Source organism: Ornithodoros turicata, chromosome 5 (genome assembly GCF_037126465.1).
Source record: "Ornithodoros turicata isolate Travis chromosome 5, ASM3712646v1, whole genome shotgun sequence".
Lineage (NCBI taxonomy): Eukaryota > Metazoa > Arthropoda > Arachnida > Ixodida > Argasidae > Ornithodoros > Ornithodoros turicata.
This window is the reverse complement of record NC_088205.1, coordinates 2,282,520-2,302,458: the sequence shown is the minus strand read 5'-3', so window position 1 is coordinate 2,302,458 and position 19,939 is coordinate 2,282,520. Positions and strand designations below refer to the sequence as shown.

The following is a 19,939-nucleotide window of genomic DNA, read 5'->3' as shown; positions in this document are numbered from 1 at the left end:
TATTATTTTGGAGATAGCTTAAGTGTTCGCGGCCCTCCTTAAGTGTTTTTGTAAAACTCACGACATCAAATATTGTACAAGCGATCGTCATCAACATATCCTAAAGTTTACTGCGCTTTTCTTACTTTGGATTACGAAACGTTCTTCCTTACGGTTTCCGAGCCACGGGGCTTAATCGCTTGTACGCGTTACGAGCTAACGAGGGGCGGGGCACTCGTCGGGAAGGGCACATGATAAAACACCTGCGCGGTACGTGAAGGGCGTGGTATTACTTCACGCGCAATGTGTCAGAGGTACCCTTTTTGAATTTCCCGCCCGCCTTTTTCAATTTCCCGTCACTCGTTAGCTTGTAACGATCGTAACGACGCTGAAGCGATTAATTAAGCCCCCCACATTTGACTTCCACTGGTATAACTACACAGGGGCAACAAACAAAAACGTATTGGGGCTCTCGACCTTGTTATGAATTGAGAAAATTCCGAATTCGGATATCACCCGACACAACCGACCGCTTGAGACAAGTTGACTCTCCCAGGTGCTGTCACTGCGGTGCTCTAGAAGATCTATAGAGCGCATTTTTCTTCATTGCCCACACTACCCACCTTCCAGAACCGCACCCTCCGGGTCTCTTAATCAGCTGGACTCTCGCCCCACCCTCTGTCTCTCAAAAGTGCTGGGTCCCTGGTCAAATTCAACCGACCAAGGCTCTGCCCACAAAGCTCTTTTGACCTTCTTGGACACCATAAGACTTCGATCCTTATTGTGAAGGGTCTCATTATTCCATTCCCCGCATCACCACCAGCGATGGGGTAGAGTATCGCCCCCTGGCGGTGAAACTCCCCATTCATCATCTCGCAATAAAGTTGTTGTTGTTCTTCGCCACGTGCTGACTGTAGTGATATATAGTAACTATGCGGTTCTAAAATGACATTGAGATAACCAAGGTAGTCCGTCCAATTGACAAAAAAAAAAAAAAAGAACCATTATCTCTCGTTATCGCAACACGTTTCTTTGAATACTTTTGCACTAACTAATCAGGCCGGTTCTCACACTCAGCTGTGCCTCGCTGCATTAGTTTACATGCAAAGTGAAGGCGACCTTCGAAACTGATTGCGTAAAACGACATTTTAGGATTTACCGCGTTATTCCTTACTCTCTGTAATCTTTACTGTCACTAGACCGGCGCCTTTCATGAGACGTACCATTAGTAGCGTTCCCCTTTCTCTTTGGTCGTTTTTGTTGCGGTTTGTGGTAATGTATTCGGGCGAGGACTGCGTCCTACTTTTGGCCGCTCCGTGCGGTATGCATTCTGCATTTTGAAGCGACCACGCAGTGTACTACGCAGTCGACGTATGCAGGAAACATTTAGTAACTGAATATCGATAATGTTTTTGTTTTTTATCTTTGTCTGTCTTCGAGACCCAAAAACATAGACACGCACTCGTGTGCAAACTGTTTTGGTTTCCATAAGTGCATTCCAGTCGAAACATTGTGACTCTGGCAAACTTGAAGGGCTTTGAAAGGAAGTTGAATATGTTAGTTATTTGCAAGGGTATTCCATTCTCACATGCAATATCGTTATCGGTTATCGTTATCGAACGTATCGGTTCTTATCGACAGTGTACGCATTCACGCGTAGTTGTCCGTCCATGTGCTCTATTTTGTATTCGTACAAGATGGATATCTGTGGGTGTATATGACTCGTTGCATGGATGTAAAGTACTTAGTTTTGTTGTGGATGACATCCACACATCGTGACATCGTAGTTTTGTTGTGGATGACATGGATTTGGAAATTGGATGACAATACGAGGGTCCCGGCAACCGCTGTGCTCCCTAGCTGTTTTCCCGTGGGTTTTCCTCACACGGCTGTAAGGCAAATGTTGGCACAGTTTCCTGTGAAGTCGACCCAGAACGCACCATACCTCTCGAGTAACATGCCGCCACACCAGCAGGCGATCACTCGCAGTACAGGAGCAGGAGCGATATGAGGATGTCTTGCATGCTGTACCCTCTGCAAACATTTCTGGTACCCAGAATACGAAAATGTACAATTCACCACATAAGTAACACACGCAGAAAGAGTAGGCCATCCGTAGTGCGTTAATGTGCATCTAAAATCCAGCATAATTCAAGCACGCGTTCAGTTTGCCAGTATGTATTGCGCGGTACTTCAGCGGAGGGAAATTATACATTACTGGAACCAATAAATATATTCTGATCACGGCGACATATGGCAATACGTATGGGGGAATTTAGAATAATCAGAAATAGCAATATTTACATTTTGAAATCGTCGGATAAATCTGTAATGTATTGGCTATTTTTGAGTATTCATCGCCTTATGGGCACCCGTTGCACTTGAGTGAGCGGAAAGTGACGTGAGCATGTGCGCAGGGTTGGATGTGCACGTGCGACTTTAACGCCTTGGTGACTCCCAGAAAGCCATTCACAGCCCTGTTGTAGCGACACCTGCACCCCAGCAAAATGTTTGCTCTACTAAGATAAGGCTGGTGGCCCCGGGCTTTCGATCCGGTTTGGAGTTTGACGACCCACTTTTTCCTCTCTGCTGAATATGCCTCTGCTCACGCATTACCTTTCGTTTGTCGGTTTGAGTGAACGTTGGAACGGTGGTGATGACGATATCGTGTCCATCTATGTTTTTTTTTATTGATTGATTGACCTTTTTTAAACCGTCTCTTTCATCCTCCTATAGTTAAAGTATCTGTCCGAATCATCCGCGTAACTGCAGTGATAATACTTTATACAATAGTGTGACGGAGCCTATAGGAAGTAACTACGAGTCTTTTCAGCAATTGAAGAAAAATAATGTGCCTGGTTAGAGAACAAGTAGACATCAGGATGACCACTTCTATGTTTTGTCATGAGCAGCGCGGTCCGCTTCCATGAGAGCCATAGAGATATGCTCATCTGTCAAGGTTTTTTTGTAGCATTTGATAACTTAATATCGGCTTTCGCATTGTTATTAACAGTTGCTTCACTCCAGTAAAGAGCATAGAAAAGCAAAAAAAGCTTAGTAGTAGTGCCCGGAGAAGCTATCTGTTGCATATTCCTTCTTTTTTTTTTTTTTTCGTCGTTCTTTTTGGAAACAATATTGACGCGCATGCGAATGCGCCAACAACAACAATGTGTCAACGACAAACCCTGCGTTATCTCGCTTTAGTACTTTGTCTGTTTCATATGCTGCTGACAGTACCAACATTTACCATGGGTGTGTTTTTACAGAAGATTATTCTCGGATCTTCAGCCCAGTCCATCAATCAATCAATTAATCCAGGAGGGGCCTGTCAGACTCCTATTTCTGAAAGGAAGGTGAATTCAGAATTATGTAATGCTGATGATTTGGTGTTTAGTGACGAAAAAGCTACTCTGGTTATGGAGCGCCACGCACAGATGATGAGTTAAAAAAAAGAAGAATGTGGATGATCGAGGGGAAAACACGCTGGTTGGGAAGGTGAACTAATGAAACCTGTAGACCCTTTAAATAGCCATCTATATATACAGGGTGTTTCACAAAAAATGAGCCAAAGTAAAAAAAAAATGATTCATCGCACACCAAGAAAACGGACTGCATGATGTTACCAGTGGTGTGTGTATACTCAAACTATTTTTTGTTTTGCAATTTATTAATTAATTAAAGTAGATTGTAGTAGGTTAATGTAGAAAAAAGTAAATTTATGACCTTCTCTAGTGCGAAGACGCAATACTGTAATACCTACGTATTTTGTGATAATAATCTAGAGAAGGTCATGATATATAAGTACTTGGGGGTTCATTTGGCTCATAACTTGTCGTGGTCACATCACATTAATGAAATCTCTCACAAAGCAACTCATACTCTGGGGTTTTTACGACGTGTATTGCGCTTGGCATCTACAGATGTTAGATTAATGGCCTACAACACTTTGGTCCGCAGTAAATTGGAATATGCGTCCATTATTTGGAATTCCTTCCAGAAGTATTTAATTGAACAAATCGAGGCCGTTCAATATAGGGCAGTCCGTTCTATCTTTAAAAAATATGAGTGGACCAGCATTACTGAATTCAAGCAATCAAATTGTATCCCACTTCTTGCTAACAGAAGGGAGGTTAAAAGGCTGGTGAACATTTTTCGGCTTTTCCTCAATGGCTCTTGTATATTGAACCAGCCCACCACTTATCGGCCCGTCTTGACCACCATCATAAGCTTAAGAGGACATTTGGCATGATAGACTATTTTTATAATTCCCCCCCTTTAGACAGGCATCCGTGATTGGAATTCTTTGCCTGAAGATGTTGTCATGAATAGTAATATTGATTCCTTTACTGGGGCCTGCGAGAGATTCTACTTAGAGTACGTAACTGCTGTATGGTTGTGTTTTTCTTGTGATTGTCGTGCTTTTGATATGTGTTCTTTCCATATTGTTCCCCCCCTTATGTAATGCCATAGCTATGGCACTTAAGGTATATAAATAAATAAAAAAAATTAACAAATTATTTAGTAAGGTTTTGTATTATAAGGATTAGAGCCAAAATACGAATGAGAAAGTTGTCGTGTCGAAAAAAAAAAAAGATCCGTTGGAGGTACAAAATTGGAGTCAACAGGTTTCGTGTCGTTTTATCGCCCGCTACAACTTTCTCATTGACATTTTTGCTCTAATCCTTATTATAAACCTTATAATCCTGATAAATCCTTATCGTAAACTAATTAATTTCATTTGATTAGTTAGTCAATTACAAAACAAGAAATACTTGATAACGCTATGCAGTTCGTCTTTTTGGTGTGCGATGAACCTATGTTTAAACTTGGGCTCATTTTTCGTGAAACACCCGGTATATATAAAGTAATTTTTCGAAAGATACGATGGACTCACCATCCAGCAACAGTTTTGTTTGTTTCCTTGTTAACGCCGCGAAGCAACTGAGGCTACAAGTGACGTACAGGTGTAGACTGAAGGGAGGACAGTAGGCCGGCCAGCAATAGTTTCGAGCGCGGTTGTATAAAATATACTAAAGATGCGACGGAGACGTTAATGTGATGAGGATATGAATGATAGAGCTGCAGGTGGGGCATTGTAATGTTCTCGTAAATACCAAAAAGGAAAGAAGAGGAGGCGATAGCCTCGTCCTTCGCCCTTTCCTGTCGAATACACTTCGTTCATATCCTCCTCGTTAAAGTTTACGAGGTAAAGTACCCACGTAGAATATCACGACACACTGAAGGCCAAGAAAGTACATCCCCAAGTACCTCTTTCCTGACTGTCGTCCCGTTTCCCGTGTTATACATTCTACCCGATGTGCCCCGAACCATGCCAGGAAGTCACACCACATACGGTCCATCCAACATCCACCACTTCCCTCACTTGAAAACGCAGTGTTCAACGCGTGAAACTACCCTTCGTAAACGCGTCCACGCGAGGAATGCTTCCAGTGACTGATAGCAATAGGAACCGGAAGCACGGCCGAAAATTGAAAGAGAGCAGAGGAAGCGAAAGTTCTCCCTATACGCGTTTCACTTTTTTTCTAAGTTACGTTAGACTGAATATTTCTTGTCATAAAACCCTTCCTCTTTCTACGAGGAAGCTCCTTTAATTGCTGGCCTTCCTGCATTCCGACATCGTGAATCCGCGCTCGCAGTGTCAATGGCACCTCAACTTTCCTTCAGTTTGAAACACAGTTTGAGCTGTCCACGTCATTCGGACTGACACTAATGCTCGCTTCGTGAGGTCCACCCAGAAATTGCAAAGATAGACGGGGAATCAGAGTTTCGTCAGATGGAAGGTAAATCTGATGGTGTGACACCCCATGACTGAAGCGTCTGCTGGCGCGTGCCACTTCCCAGGAAAAGAGGTGCCGATATTTGGATTGCTAACCAGGGCAATGTAACTGTTTGCGGTTCGTGGTTTGCTCTGCTTGCTGAAAGCGCGCGTTGATGTGACGGCAGAGTTGTCTTGTCCTGGCTTGACGAATGGTCCAAGTTTCGTCGAAAAGGAGAGCACAGAGGGAAGGAAAGGGGAAAATGGCGCTAGGCTAGGCAGGCAGACCGCTGGTGTACCCACCGCCCCACCCCCCTTTCCCGAGATAGAAGAGAAAGATGAAATCGAGCAAGAGAAGTAGCATTGGTCAACACTGCATGCAGTAGAAGCTCCTGTGTACAGTAGAAGCTCCAGTACAGCTCCGGGCGTCAGTCGTGACGTTGCCCACCTACGTGAGGCCGACAACGGCAAGCCCTTTCACCACCCACCACCACCAGTACAGCTCCCGTGGCTCAGTGGTTAGCGTGTTGGCCATGTCACGTCGAGACTGGGAGGTACCCGGGTTCGAATCCCGGTGCCGGCTGTGCTGTCCGGGGTTTTTCCTGGGTTTTCCTCAGACGCTTTCAGACATATGTCGGCACAGTTCCCCTAGAAGTCGGCCCAGGACGCACATTTCCCCAGGGCGTCAGTCGTGACGTTGCCCACATACGCGAGGCCGACAACGGCAAGCCCTTTCAACATCACCGCCACCACCACCACCAGTAGAAGCTAAGGTATTAGTCGTGACTTTGCCCAGCTCTGTGAGACCGACAACGGCGAGCTGTTTCAGCACCACCACCACCACCACAACCACCGGTGCGTTGAATAGGGTGACACACCTTACGTGTAAATCTGCTACAAATACCTTTTTTCTTATAACCATATCCATTGAAAGAGCCTAGAGAAGATGTCGGAAGGGAGAAGGACGTGGTGCTTCAATTGGGGCAAGGACCCCCAGAAAAGAAGACTCGCTGCTGGTCGTGGACAGCGGTTCGGGGGCCACGAGTTTATTTAGTACTGCCTTGCACGTCTCGGTAAGTAGACGTTTATGGGGCATGAAGATGGTATTCGTGTACCTGGGCATCCACCGGAGATTCACAAAGACGTAGGCTTGAACCACATCCAGAAAAGCTTATATGCGCGTCGCGAGGACTTATCTACTAAAATTGTTTCCATTCCACGCAATGCAAGTACGCGTTAGCCGAGTGCTGCTACACACCCCGCACTCTTAGCGCATTCACCTAGACCTAATTCTGTGACATGTGTACTCCACGGCTTCTGTACGGGCAATTCACGGTGTTAACGGTGCTCCTGGACTTCCTGCCCGAACAACCGGCAGCGCCCGTTAGAGGTACGCCTTAGCCCCTTATTACATATGCGCTGTAATGATAGCCCTCGAGAATGCTCCCTCTTACCATGCTTACCGCTTGGCCACGTGTGCGAAAACGTGTGTACAGCAACGCAGGCGAGGACATCTATTGTGTTGTGCGTGTGACTGCACAGAAGTATCTTGTTCGATTTTTGTTTCGTTGATTTCCGTGTATTATGGTTCGAGCGATCAAGCGCGTTGGGAATGCTAGTCACTCGATATGCGCGCCACGTACGCAGTGATATGTTGTTTGGTGATATTAATTGGATTGTGGTATCTTTCAGTGTCTGTAACGTCCCATCCTCCTTTTCTGACTTTCGATGATTGCAGGTGGTCCAGTTTATGCCCACCGTCGGTTAGTCAGCATAAAGGACGCAATCAGTAAAGAAAATAATATTACTAAACTCATTGTAGCAATCAATAAAGAGAAAAAATATTCGTGCCATCAAATATTTACTGTTAGCCGTATTTCTTTCACTTTGGTTGACTGTACTTTTCTCCATATTTTTGGGGACTTATCAGGGGGAGCGCATTCGCATTAGAGGTTTGTGAACTTACGGCTACTCGATGTTCGACATTCAACGTCCAGTTTCTCAGCCTTTGTTAAAAAAAAAAAAAAAAGAACAGGAAAGACTTGCCTAATCTCAGCGATTGGTCAAACAAATGTTACAATTGTTTTACCAGGTCTACTTGATCTTATCAACTCGGGTCGCGTGGCCGAAACGCATGCAAGAAGCAACAGCATGGGTGTGTGTAGTCAGGGGAAGACAGTTACGCAAAAGGCCCAGCCGCACCCAACGGATCTCCGTCACCAAAGGGTGTCGGCGCCTTCTGTCCTCGTTTCGTTTTTTTTCTTTTTTCATAACCAAAACAAAAGGATAACAAAGGACTTCACTTTCTACCACACACTTGGCTACTCGGTCAAGTTACCTTCGCGTTTTCCGCAAACGACCACGCGAACTTCGTGTCAACTTCCTACGGGGAACAACCCTCTTTTATTTGCGTCTTTTTATTACGTGAGCGGGATTTTCACGCAGGAATCGTGAAATGCATAATGCTGAAAGAACGATGAACTGTGACGCATTGTCCGTTAGTTGTCATTGCTGTGCATCGCTCGTAGTTCACACTTGCACCTGTGTGAGCATGGGGCAGTTCCGGTAGTGCGTGCCGTTAGATCAGTGCATTTGGGCGGGAATAAATTTCCGTTCAACTTGGGGCGTTAACGACATGGAAGATTCACAAGACAGATAATGATACAGCGCGTTCGGCAAAACAATGGGCAGGAAAAATGTGCGACAGTTGCGCGCGTTGCATAGTGTCGTTTGTAGGTGAGTTCATATTTATTTGGTTATTCTTGACTTTTAGATTCCGTAGAGACCGTAGTGGCCCACATGGGCTTCAAGCTTGCTGCCAAGCATACATGTGGGCAAATAATTTAACAATAGTATTAACGAAGTAACACGCTGTTGCATCGTGACTTTTTCTTGCCTCACGTTTGCCCGTTGATAACACCAAATGCTTAGGGGTATAAACACCCCAATATTGTAGACTGATTAAATGAGTCACAAAACATTTACAATTTATTTATGGGGGATGGGACAAGACGCAATGCCTAACCGCATCGTATTTGCAACAACATTGCTGCCCTCGCGCTACAAACAAAATATTTGCATTTGTGTGTTGTAAACATTTTCGGTAACGTTCGATGGGAACTCTAACCTATACATACCGGATATGTCTTGTCCTCAAGTATAGGGAACCTACCCGCATAAATATACAGAAAAATTATTTCTCGGCATTGTTGACCGATTAGTAAATAAAAAAAAAATATGTACACGTGTTCGAATGGCTGAGTTGTATTGCCAACTGTAGGATGGGACAAGCGTAAGTCTTGCCCACATCACATAGCTGAGTTTTAATAAGAAAGTCTCCGGAGACCAGGAGTCTGGGAGACCAGGGACATGTACGTGAATTAATGTGAATGTATTACAGTTTCCAAGATACGATAGGATTTAAATAGGAGACAGGTTGGCGTCAACATTTTGTCATGGTTTAGTTTGGATGGTGTGCTCGATGACATTGGCTGATGTCTTTCGACATGCGTGTTCGGTGACTGAGGTATGTATGCACATCCCCTCTACCACTGCACTGCAGGCGTACTGCACTGCAGGGGTACGTATTTAGTGGAAAACGGGACGAATATGCCATCGATCAGTACATTGCAAATTAGAACGCGTTCCACTTGTTCATTCAGCAACGTATTTGTTGGAACATCTGTCCATTTACATGAAACGTCATAAGGTAGCTCGCGGTACACGCAGAACCACGACATTAGTGTACCACACATCTTGCTGCCTGTCAGATCGTGCGCTTTGCTTCTAGGGGAACAAAACGAATTCCCCTATTAGGTAAATCGATGCAAGCAAAGTCCTCGTGGATGATTAGAAGATGCTCAGATTTGCAAACGGGTAACCAAAAGAGGTCGTCTGTTCTGGTTGTTCGTTTCACGCAATGGCTCGTCGCAGCCTATTCAGCACACTAACTAGCTGCTTAGGTTTGTCGTTCATTGTCTGGTACTTTATCTATGTTGCAGTTGCACTTGGTTCATCTTCACATATAAGCTACACTCAAGCACGTGTTTCGTCGCGGTTTCCTACCTATCAGAACCACGACCATAACAAGTACCAAAAGGCATCACCGGCTTTCGCACAGGGGAACATGCGAAAACTAAGCGATGTAATTTCGGTATTTACGAAAGGAGGATGTTTGGTGCTTTCTGAATAAGGAAGTATTCTGCATCTCTGACGGGAGGTATTTGTTAGTTTAAGTAATACAACGTTTATTTTGAGCGCTTCGCGGAAGGGAATAAGTGTGTGTTGCATATTTCACACCTTTTTCGCGCATTTTAGTCGACACGTCGTTAACCGTGCACAGCGTAGTTAAGTGCTGGCTTACTAAATAAATGTAGGTTAGAAGCCTGCGGCATAAAAATTGAACATCAAGATAGTTTGTGCTCTTTAATTTCCTCGTGTTTCGCGAATCTGTTGCGAGTTGCTTGCGTTTCAGTAGATGGCACTTTGAGTGATCTCGGATTGTCACTTAGATGTGTGATAAGGTCCCCGTCCTATAATATCTGTAACACGTTTCCGTCCGGGCTATTTTTATGATAATTTTTCCGTCTTCCTCTTTCAATGATGTACTCTCTGTCTCTCGTAGAGATTCAGTGATAGTTACTAATGTGGAGTCTTAAGAAGCTTGAATGTAGAGGTGTACTGAGGGTATATAAGAGGCAAGCGCTAAGTAATGTGTGTGAGAGAGAGACGGGACATGCTTCTTCTACTGACATTCCTGGATGATTCTGGTTAGTGTGATTATCAGTGCTACTGCTGAGTATGGCCAATATTGTCTCTCTCGCAAACTTTCGTAAGAGGAACAAGGAAAACGCGTGGCTTTGAAGGAAGAGAAAGTCGGCGAAGAGTGCTTATAGGAGGTTGCCGCGGTAAGAGTGCCCTGACGAGGTTGATTCGTATGGAAGGTCGATGAACGTGATCGCCTCTGTACTCGTTATCTTTTTGTTTCTCTCAATGGATACGTTGGTTGCCTTTGAATGGGAGGAGATTGGAATGCTATGGAAAAATAGCTGCAGAAATGCGTTGCTACTGAATACTGAATTATTCAACAAACCTCCTGCCTGATTAGCAGAAGGTTTCTCTTTCTCCGAGACGCACGAAGGCAGTGATTCGTGTGATATGTGATTGGTGTGCGAAAGCGCGAGAAAAAAAAAAGTCACAAAATATTGCGTATATGTTTGACACAGGCTTCCCCGTACACATAATACGAATGCATACTGTGTGGATACGTTGACATTGTGTTTTTCGGTCGCTATAATACCTCCTAACACGTCATAACATCTTCAAGTCTAATCCTCCGATGTTTTGTTCTTCGTTAACATCGTGGTTGGGAGGTCCGTAGGTTTGTTTCTGCCACGGAGAAACTATCGGAAACCGGCGTGTTACAGCAGTTCCACGAACTCTAGGACATTGACACAACTGTTACCAGCAATAGCTCGCCGTGCAGATATGTACAGTGAGGGAATCCGTCTAGCTTATAGGTCTCCCTTCAAATCCGAGTACGCGGTGGTGGTGGGGGAGAGGTGCAAAAGCGGACCTGCTCTTCTTTTTTGGATGAGCGCACCTTTGTCAACGTAGTCTGCCTTGAGCGGTGTCTTGGAATACGGCCTATCGGTCGCGGAACAGTGTAGCTGGCAGTACTGTTCCCGGGAAGATTTCTTGAAAAAATATGTCTAGCTAAGCCGGACATGTCCTTAACTGTGCCCCTCCCCGCTCCCTCATGAGTACGCCATTGACGATGGATGCTACTAAGGCTACTAGATTATGGCCCGGATTCTCGGTTCGCCCTCAGTGTTAAGCGCACGCGAAGGGGCCCTTCTGTCCATGCTTCGTGAATGGACGAAAGGGTCCCTGCGCGTGCACTTAACCCTCAGGGCGGAGCGAGAATCCGGGCCTATTTGTTTTACAGCGTCAGCTGTTAAGGGCAGACATACCCATCCGAGATCGCGTCGTCGCGCGCAGAAAAACGCACGGCGGTCACGTGACCCATCACGCGAAAAGATAACGTCGTCGTCGTCGTCGTCTGTGGCGACCTATCTGCTGCTGCCACAGACGACAACGATGTGCAAGCCAGTCAGTTCTATACCGGCATCGTCCTAACGTGAAGCCGCAAACATCTGCCCGCTGGGACATTCCATCACCGTAATAATGGCGCACTTGTGAGCTCTTCCAATTCCCTTTGTCACATTGGAAGATATCCTGCACCCGCAAGGTCCTAGACACATCCGTCGGAGTGCACGTGATGCGCTGCTGGCCTTCGCTTCGTCCGTGGGACTGTCTTCATTACTTTTTTTTTTTTTCAGGAGTGAAACTTGTCACCTTGGCTGAGCAGGCAGACCTTACTTCTTTTTATTTTTATTATTATTATTGAACGTCATCCCCCCCCCCCCCAATCACCGCCGGCCAGAACTCGTGTGGAGGAAGACCATCTCCTCTACAATTGCTCGGTGTGTTATCCCATCACGTGATCCCCTGTGGTCGCCATTGCACTATAACAGCCATCAAAAATTGGTTCACGCACAGCTGACGCTGAAAATCGCGTTACAATTGCGTAACCGATCCTTGAATTTTTTTATATGGCGAGAAACATGTCAAATGTGGAAGAACACACGTATCAGATAAAAAAACATACGAAGATAAAAATCATGTCCATCCATCTCTTAAAAGAGGACGAGAGCATTAATGATACCGTCATATTAGAAATACGTTCATCCGTATCCCGACAGCACATTCATCGTTGTTGCCTTTAATTATCTGGTAAGTGTGTCAGTACTATCTGACATCGCCCGAGATATTTCGAGCCTGTGTATTGTACTGCACTCACCATTTATGCAACACAGAAGCAGCTTTGCGTCTGCTAGATTGCGGCTCTAAGCACGTGCCCTCGTTCTCTTTTGATCCTTGCCTGCGATGTCGGGCAGCCAGCCGAAGAATATTCCGATGAGGAAGCGTCCATTACACGTGAGTCCCATATCGTGCAACGTAAACATGTTGTGAAAGTTTCAGTACGTTGCTCTCTAAGCATTAAGCATTGGAACATGACATTGATTTCGAATGTTAGCTCTGCTTTCTACGCCTGTGTTATCTTGATATATGTGAGTGTTTAGGCAGGCCTGTTGGTGTACCATTCGTCCGATAATTTGTTGAACAACGCGTTCAAAGAACGAAGGCTGCTCAAGCGTACCGTAAGAAACATTTGGGCCTTCTAGGAATATCATATGGATACTGATGTAAGATGCGAACTGAGAGGCTGAACTGGCACAATGGTATCGACCACAGTGGCCTTGCCGGTCGTTGATAAATTCGTTGCTTGCGGAACTGTAGAACAGCGCCACCTCGCCGCACGGTAGCGTTCGTAGGCGATGGGACGTCGCATAACTTCTGCTGAGGATAATTCTGTGCGTTCACTCAAAAATCCTACGCATGCAAAGTGTCCCAGAAGAGCGTATACCCTCCCATAGTTCAACAAATCGCTGGATAAGACAAGAGAATTGGGAAAGATGGTTGGCTAGAAGCACTATATGTACGCGATCAACCTTACACAGATGCACCTGCTAACAACAAAAACAAATAAATCGTGACTATGGCATGGGGTGATTCACACTTAGGGAGGCCCCACCTCCCACCGGGAGGCCCCACCTCTAGCTATGCTACGGGGCCCCCCACTGTGTACTATGTATTGCAAATACTACTAATAAAATTGAATTGAATTGAATTGATAGTGTAGTAATGAACCATACAAAATACACACTTATTTACGAACGCCAGTTAGTGGCACGCTCTTGCGCTCCACTACAGCAGGACGTGCGGCCGGGATCTGCGCCCGTATGCACATTACGATATCGCTTATAGAGTGCGCTCATACACATTTTAAAGCTCAGTTACAAAGTCATTTATAAACGCAGTAGTCATTCTCCAAAATCTCAAATTTTGGACGTTTGTGGAACCTTCAACAACTTTCAATCTTTTCAACATTCAAGACATGTTTCCTCGATGTTACCAGGCAGTCTGTTGAGATACGCCTTGTGCAGCAAGTAAATACTGAATACCCCTTCGGGAACAAGTGAATGCTATCTTCATTTCAAACGAGGACTCTACGTAATAGTTGCTTGTGTTGAAGTTTGTTAGATCGCTAGAGCCTTACACTTTGCTCTCGAAGTCATTTCAGCGTCCACTTAGGAAGTGGAGGCACTCGTCTATTTCATGCACGCTTCTCACGTGATGTGCAGTCAGCTTGCTTATGGGAGTTGCCACGCTGCTGACCGTGAAAGCTGAAGGATAATTACAAGTCCAGCGTCATTATCGTCATGGTCTACATCGGGGATGTCCGTCAGACGGTCAAGTATGTTCCGTACGAAGCCCTTATTCTGCAACTGTCAAGCTTAACCGTTATACGTTACGTAGAAGAGAATTAAGTGCTTAGTAGTGCACTAATAAGAGATGATTTGCTTCAAATGTTTACGATGTTCCTGACGACCACGGGTTTGCTCCAGATGGTTTTAATGTTGTACTCCGAGCTCATATGATGCTCCAATGACTCGCGGTGCACCTTTCTGTTCTTATTCCTTTCTTTGATTTCATCCTCTTTTCACCCAAGGACACCTCATCTCTTCCGTGAAGGACTTCTACTCAACTAATTTCACTTCATCCTTCTATCAGTCATCAAATGCTTCACATGTCATGGGGTAGGCTACTGCACCCCAGCTGTGAATGATCCCATGTCATCGTCATCATGAACTTGCTGTTGTTGCTATTTGCTCTGCTATTCCGTGTGGGCTTTCTGTAACGCTCCGTGTATAGCTCTGACATGATGTCAGAATTGTCGTTTATCTTTTACGCTTTAAAGTTTAAGCGCAACCTACCTGTACAGGAGTCCCTGACGCTTCTTATCTGTGCTGGCATTTGCATGGTATCTGTATCGGCCTTGCGTGAAGGCTGCAGAAAAGCCGCATACGCCCACACCAGCGTCTTACCCGGCCACGTGCTTTGAATTAACGGCACCGGTGACTGTATTGTTCGCATTCTCTTGGCTAAGCTACCGGTGCAGCATGCATAACGACGCCAACCAATATCGCTATACATGCGACGTTCCACATAATGCAGAAGGCTGCTTCTCTTATTTGGACCAATGATTGGTCATGCGGCATTGCGGAAGGTAATGTCCTGGTAAAACTATGCTGTAACGGAAAATGGAATAGTGATTTAAATTCAGCAAATAATTAATTAATTAAAGCGGCTTCATTAAACACTGAAGCGGCTATTATCGCAGTGAGCTGTTCTGCGATAACAGCCGCCTCAGCACTGTGCGTCTGAGTAGCAGCGTCTCAACCGCCATTTTGATTGCTTTGACTATCGGGTTCGCACGATTCGTATTATAACTCCGCGTTGGGAAGCTCAACCGCTTTGAAATTTGCTAGGGTTGAATCACCTTCAGGCCTTTACATGTCAACGACACAATCTGCATTTAGGAATCACAGTGCACGGCTTGCTGTAATTGCTGCTAGGCACTATGCTGTATCTTTACTGTAAGCACGCGTGAATTTAGGGTATAGCCAGCAGCAATACAGCTATACCAAAGAAGTTTTCCACTTGGGGAACTTATGCCCTCCAACTGAGGAATCACCTGGACCGGAACGTGTACCTCCATCTTGCGATACCTCCTCCTTTTTTCTTTCGCTTTCTTTTTTCTTTTATCTGTCTGGGATTTCTTATTCAACGCAACTCCATTCATTTCACGTCGTGTGAAAGAATTCCATCACATTTTGTTATCCGTCTCGAACTATCGGACGCCAACAGCCTTGCCGTGATGTCGATCTGAAACACACGGAGAACAACGATACACGGATGCAGTAGTCGTCGATAACCCCCTTTTACGCTGGCCTCGAAATGCATCAGGGCTTGCCGCGTAGTGCAGAAAAGTGCCGTTACGTTGGAGAATCTCACTTGGGTTCCACGCAGGCGTTTGTTCGGCCCCTACAGGTTACGTCACCCGGAGTTCACGTGACCGCGACGGCGTGTGCAATGCGTCACTTACTTAGCGGAATGATGGACGACGCCAGAATCTGACCGGGATCTGTCGTGGATTTCCGTAAATATTATCATACGAGACAACTATTTCTTTTTTTGTTCGGAGGCGCTTCTTAGTGTTTTATTCCCTTTCTGTGTGTGTGCGATACGGTGAGAGATGATAAAAAAACGAAGGAAGAATAAAACGACGGAAAATGGAAAAAGGCTGCTTGTCTACTTCGTGCAGCCGTATCCACTTTACGAGATTTGACGGAATAGAGGGTTTACGGTATCATTGGTTCACGCATCCTATCGTGTCGTATCGCTTGCAGAAGGGCGGCCTGCCTGGCAGACACGATCCTTCTAAACTTACAGAGGATCTGGAGGAACAAACCTCGCAGGCAACTTGTGCACTGTTTGTCCTTTGTATATACGCAACGTTTGCCTTTCTTGCAATAGCAGGCAGGGAAAGTCATTGCTTACTGTAGCCGTTTAAGAACATGTGGCAATTTTGTTTCTCTACTAAAGTAACAAGAATAATGATTGCTGAGCCACAGCCATTGATGTACAAGACGGTTAGAAAACAGCTAAGGCGTCTTCCTCACGAGCTCCCACGTACGCTGCTCTGTGGAACGTTCAACTGCACTGTTCCTCTCAGAGGTTCCAGCGACAGTAGCCTTCTGCGGAAGACATTCTCGCGCTGATGCAATCAGTACTAGGTGTTCCTCTGCCAATGCCATAGCCATTCGCGTGATGCGCAATGACGCACATCGTTAACGCTAATAATGAACGTTGATAGGCTGAACGAAGGAATGAGTCGTCCTACAACATATTTAAAAAAAAGGGGGGGGGGGGAAGAAGAGCAACTTTAAGCCCTTTTTGGGACTAGATGCACTGGGATATCGACGGAAGTTTATTCGAAGTTTAGGAACTATTGACATCCATCCCTGAGGAGTAAATTTCAGGGTCAGGAAACTAAAATGGAGGAGCAATTGCAATCTAGAGGACTGCAAGCTGTAATTGTTCCTCAACCTACTTCTTTTCTTTCTTTCTTGTATATACGGAGGGTACGTTGCCTGCAGTTCTGCTCGAAAAATAGTAATGGTGTGACAACTAACGCACCTGGCGATGATTATTTTACTTAAGAACGCGTAATTCTTGTATGATTTCTCGTTTGCCTTGTAGGTCCGAAGAAGGCTAACAAACGTTCGATAAGAAGTGTCTCCTTCACATGTGACCGGTCTCCAGAAGTAGTCCCGCCACGTTTGGCGTCTTAAGCTGCATTGGAAATGGCGTTGGCCTCGGGTGTGCACGCTGCGAAGAAAGGATTTGCTTCCGTGCACGGGGAGGCTTTTTAGAGCGCTCGTTGGGATGGGGGTGCTAAAATTAGAGCGGTCGGCAGCTTTAATACGTGGTTGCTGAAGCGTTGCGCTTTCTTAATCCAGGCGGCGCTTAATGCGATCGCCGTCGTCTTTATACGATGGTTAGCACAGTTCACGAGGGAATGGGACTAGGAAACGAACCTAAGGAGAGGCTGCAAAATGGGGTGGAAGTCTTCCACCTGGAAGAGTGGCCAAAACATTGACGTAACCCGTCTAAAACCGGAACTGAAGGTTGGAAAATTGATAATCTGTCGGTGCAGCGGTTGGGGTTGTGAGGGGGCGGCAAATTCGTAAATTCGCGGTGCAAATCAGCATTTACTGATGTATCGAAAGATATTAGGGAGGTTTAGCCGATCGGAAGGAGTTCAAGACAAAGGTTCCGAAAACATGGTAATTCAATCGCCCTGTTTCTTCCAAGCGAGTGACATCACATTGCTAAGCTTGGATTTAATGACTTCCTTTGTCATATCGTTTTCATAGAGTTCTTCTGATGTACTGAAATAATAATAATAATAATAATAATTGGGGGTTTACGTCGCGAGACAACTGAGGTCATGAGCGACGCCACAGCGGTCGCTCTGTGGATTGTCTGATGTACTAAAACTCTTTATTGAAAGACGCGGGATGAAAAACATCGCTCTAAAATCGTTAAAACCTTAGTGCAGGGGAAGACGATGAAAGACAAATACGAGACAACACTCCACTTCCCCTGTACTGGGGTTTTAACGATTTTAGAATGTACCACCAACCCGCCCGGATTTTAACCTTGTTTCAGAAAAAGATCGGAGTCGAGTGAGGTAGGTAACGGACAGCGCTGCTCTTTGTCATCTGTATTTTTGTCTTCCCGTGTGTACGTTGACCAACTGTCCCGACTTGCAGCAGATAGTTTTATGTGGGGGCAATGACAGCGAAAAGTAAGTCAGGCCAAAAATACACAGTAATGGAAAGGTGATGCTGAGTTAACGGAGTATAGTGGTCGCTGAATTTATTCACGTTTGATTATTTCTTCTCCTTTTCGTTCCCGGTTTTATTTATTTGCTTTGCTAGACCAACAAGGTTGGTAGCCTGGTAGCTCTTTCACCGCGTTTATAATGCGGGATAAATTTACCATCATCTAAATATACCTGTACGATGTCACATCGAACCCAGAAAGATACCAAAAAGCAGTTCCCTTCGCATCACCTACCTCAATATCCACGCTGTCATGCCGTCTATTCACAGTTCCTTCCTTGTATATGGTAGTCCAAAACCGAAAGCAGGCAAGTGTCACCCAGGAATCCCACAACACCTCCAAACAAACACACCACGCAGTTGTCTCAACGCAGATGCACACGGTGGCCGTCGATGAAAGTAATCAACCCTGCCTGCAGATCCTGCAGGGTGGATGATGGACCACGTGCAGAATATGAACCACTATGCAGATGATGCTGCAAGAAACGTAGCAGCGGGCTAGTGGACTACATTCGCGTGAGAGACCTGTTTTTTGATATATATGATGGGTGAGGAGGATTGATCGGATGGCGGAGGGGTCAGAAGCGAAAGGGAGGAGACGGGGGGTCTCTCGGAGTAGTCGTCCAAGTGGGGGGAGGAGGCAATGGTGCTTTTGGCCCAGTTCCGCTGCTGTTTGTTTTTATGGCGGCGGCTAGTATGTGGTCCGAGAGGGCTTTCCCGATGCCTTAGAGGGTTTCCAAGGACGAGTAACGGAACGCGCTGTTACACCGCTGGAGGGGGGAAAGTTCGTGTGTGTGTGTATGTGCTTTTTTTCTTAGCGTGGATGATTGTGGGATGCGGGACCTGCGTGGATGGCGATGCGTGACGTTGTGTTGACTGATATGTTTGACCTATGTAATGTGTTTACTGTGAGAGGAAATTGATGGGACCAGGATACCGATACACATCCAGGGCTGTATGGATCACTTAAAGTGGCTTGGACGGAAGGTGTATCAAGGATCGAATGGAAACCGTGAGCAGCTCACGGCATGACGAAGGCATCTTGTCTGTTTGATTACGCTTTGGATAAATCACGCGTCCTTTTTTTTTGTCGTTTTGTGTTGACATGTAATGTAATGAATTATACCCATTAAAGTCGGTTAAACGGTGCAATAAGACTAAAAACTACGAGACACACTGAAGCACTGCTTGTAGAAATGCGATTAAATACTGCAGCAACGTGGCCCTGTTGGATATTCATCATTAAAATTTCAAGCAACTTGGGCCAACAGTGTAAGTGTAAGCTAACCAGCGGTAAGGACGCAGACAAAGAAGTAGGAGACAAACGCACAGCCCCATTTGGCATTTCTACAAATTTCTAGAAATGCTCGACATGAAGACCCACTTGATACTATTATGTTTCAGAATATTTCTTGCACTTTGAACATGTTTAATCAGTTTTCTTTTTTCAGGTAGCATAACTTATATTTTAGATAGCGAGTAGGCCGCATGGACATCCTGGCGTTTAATGTCATTGTCAATATCATGACTTCTAGTACGAGCATAGTAGATAATGTAATTTGAAACCCGAACGCCATTAAATGACGCCGGAGACCACCCTGTATAGATTAACCGAAACGCTCCTCTCCTTGATATTCTAATGGTGCACAAAAAAAAAAAAAAAAAAAACACGTTCCTGCTTTGGTTGTCATTTCGTCAAGTCTATTTCACTTCAACCGACGATTGATGTCAGCACTGTTTCTTATTAAGTAGCATCGAAGGCATTTTACGAAGAATCTCGCGTTCCTCTTAACGACAGCTTTTGCGT

At 45.3% G+C, this 19,939-nt stretch overlaps 1 protein-coding gene across 1 annotated transcript in view; it reads right to left on the bottom strand.

Moving 5' to 3' along the window:
- Positions 1–18,613, bottom strand: part of LOC135393793 (chorion peroxidase-like) — a 104,949-nt gene extending 86,336 nt beyond the window's left edge. The window contains exon 1 of the mRNA XM_064624065.1: positions 18,368–18,613. Coding sequence (XP_064480135.1) covers positions 18,368–18,387 — 20 coding nt within the window. The 5' untranslated portion in view covers positions 18,388–18,613. The remainder of the gene's footprint in view (positions 1–18,367) is intronic.
- Between the last annotated feature and the right edge of the window lie 1,326 nt (positions 18,614–19,939).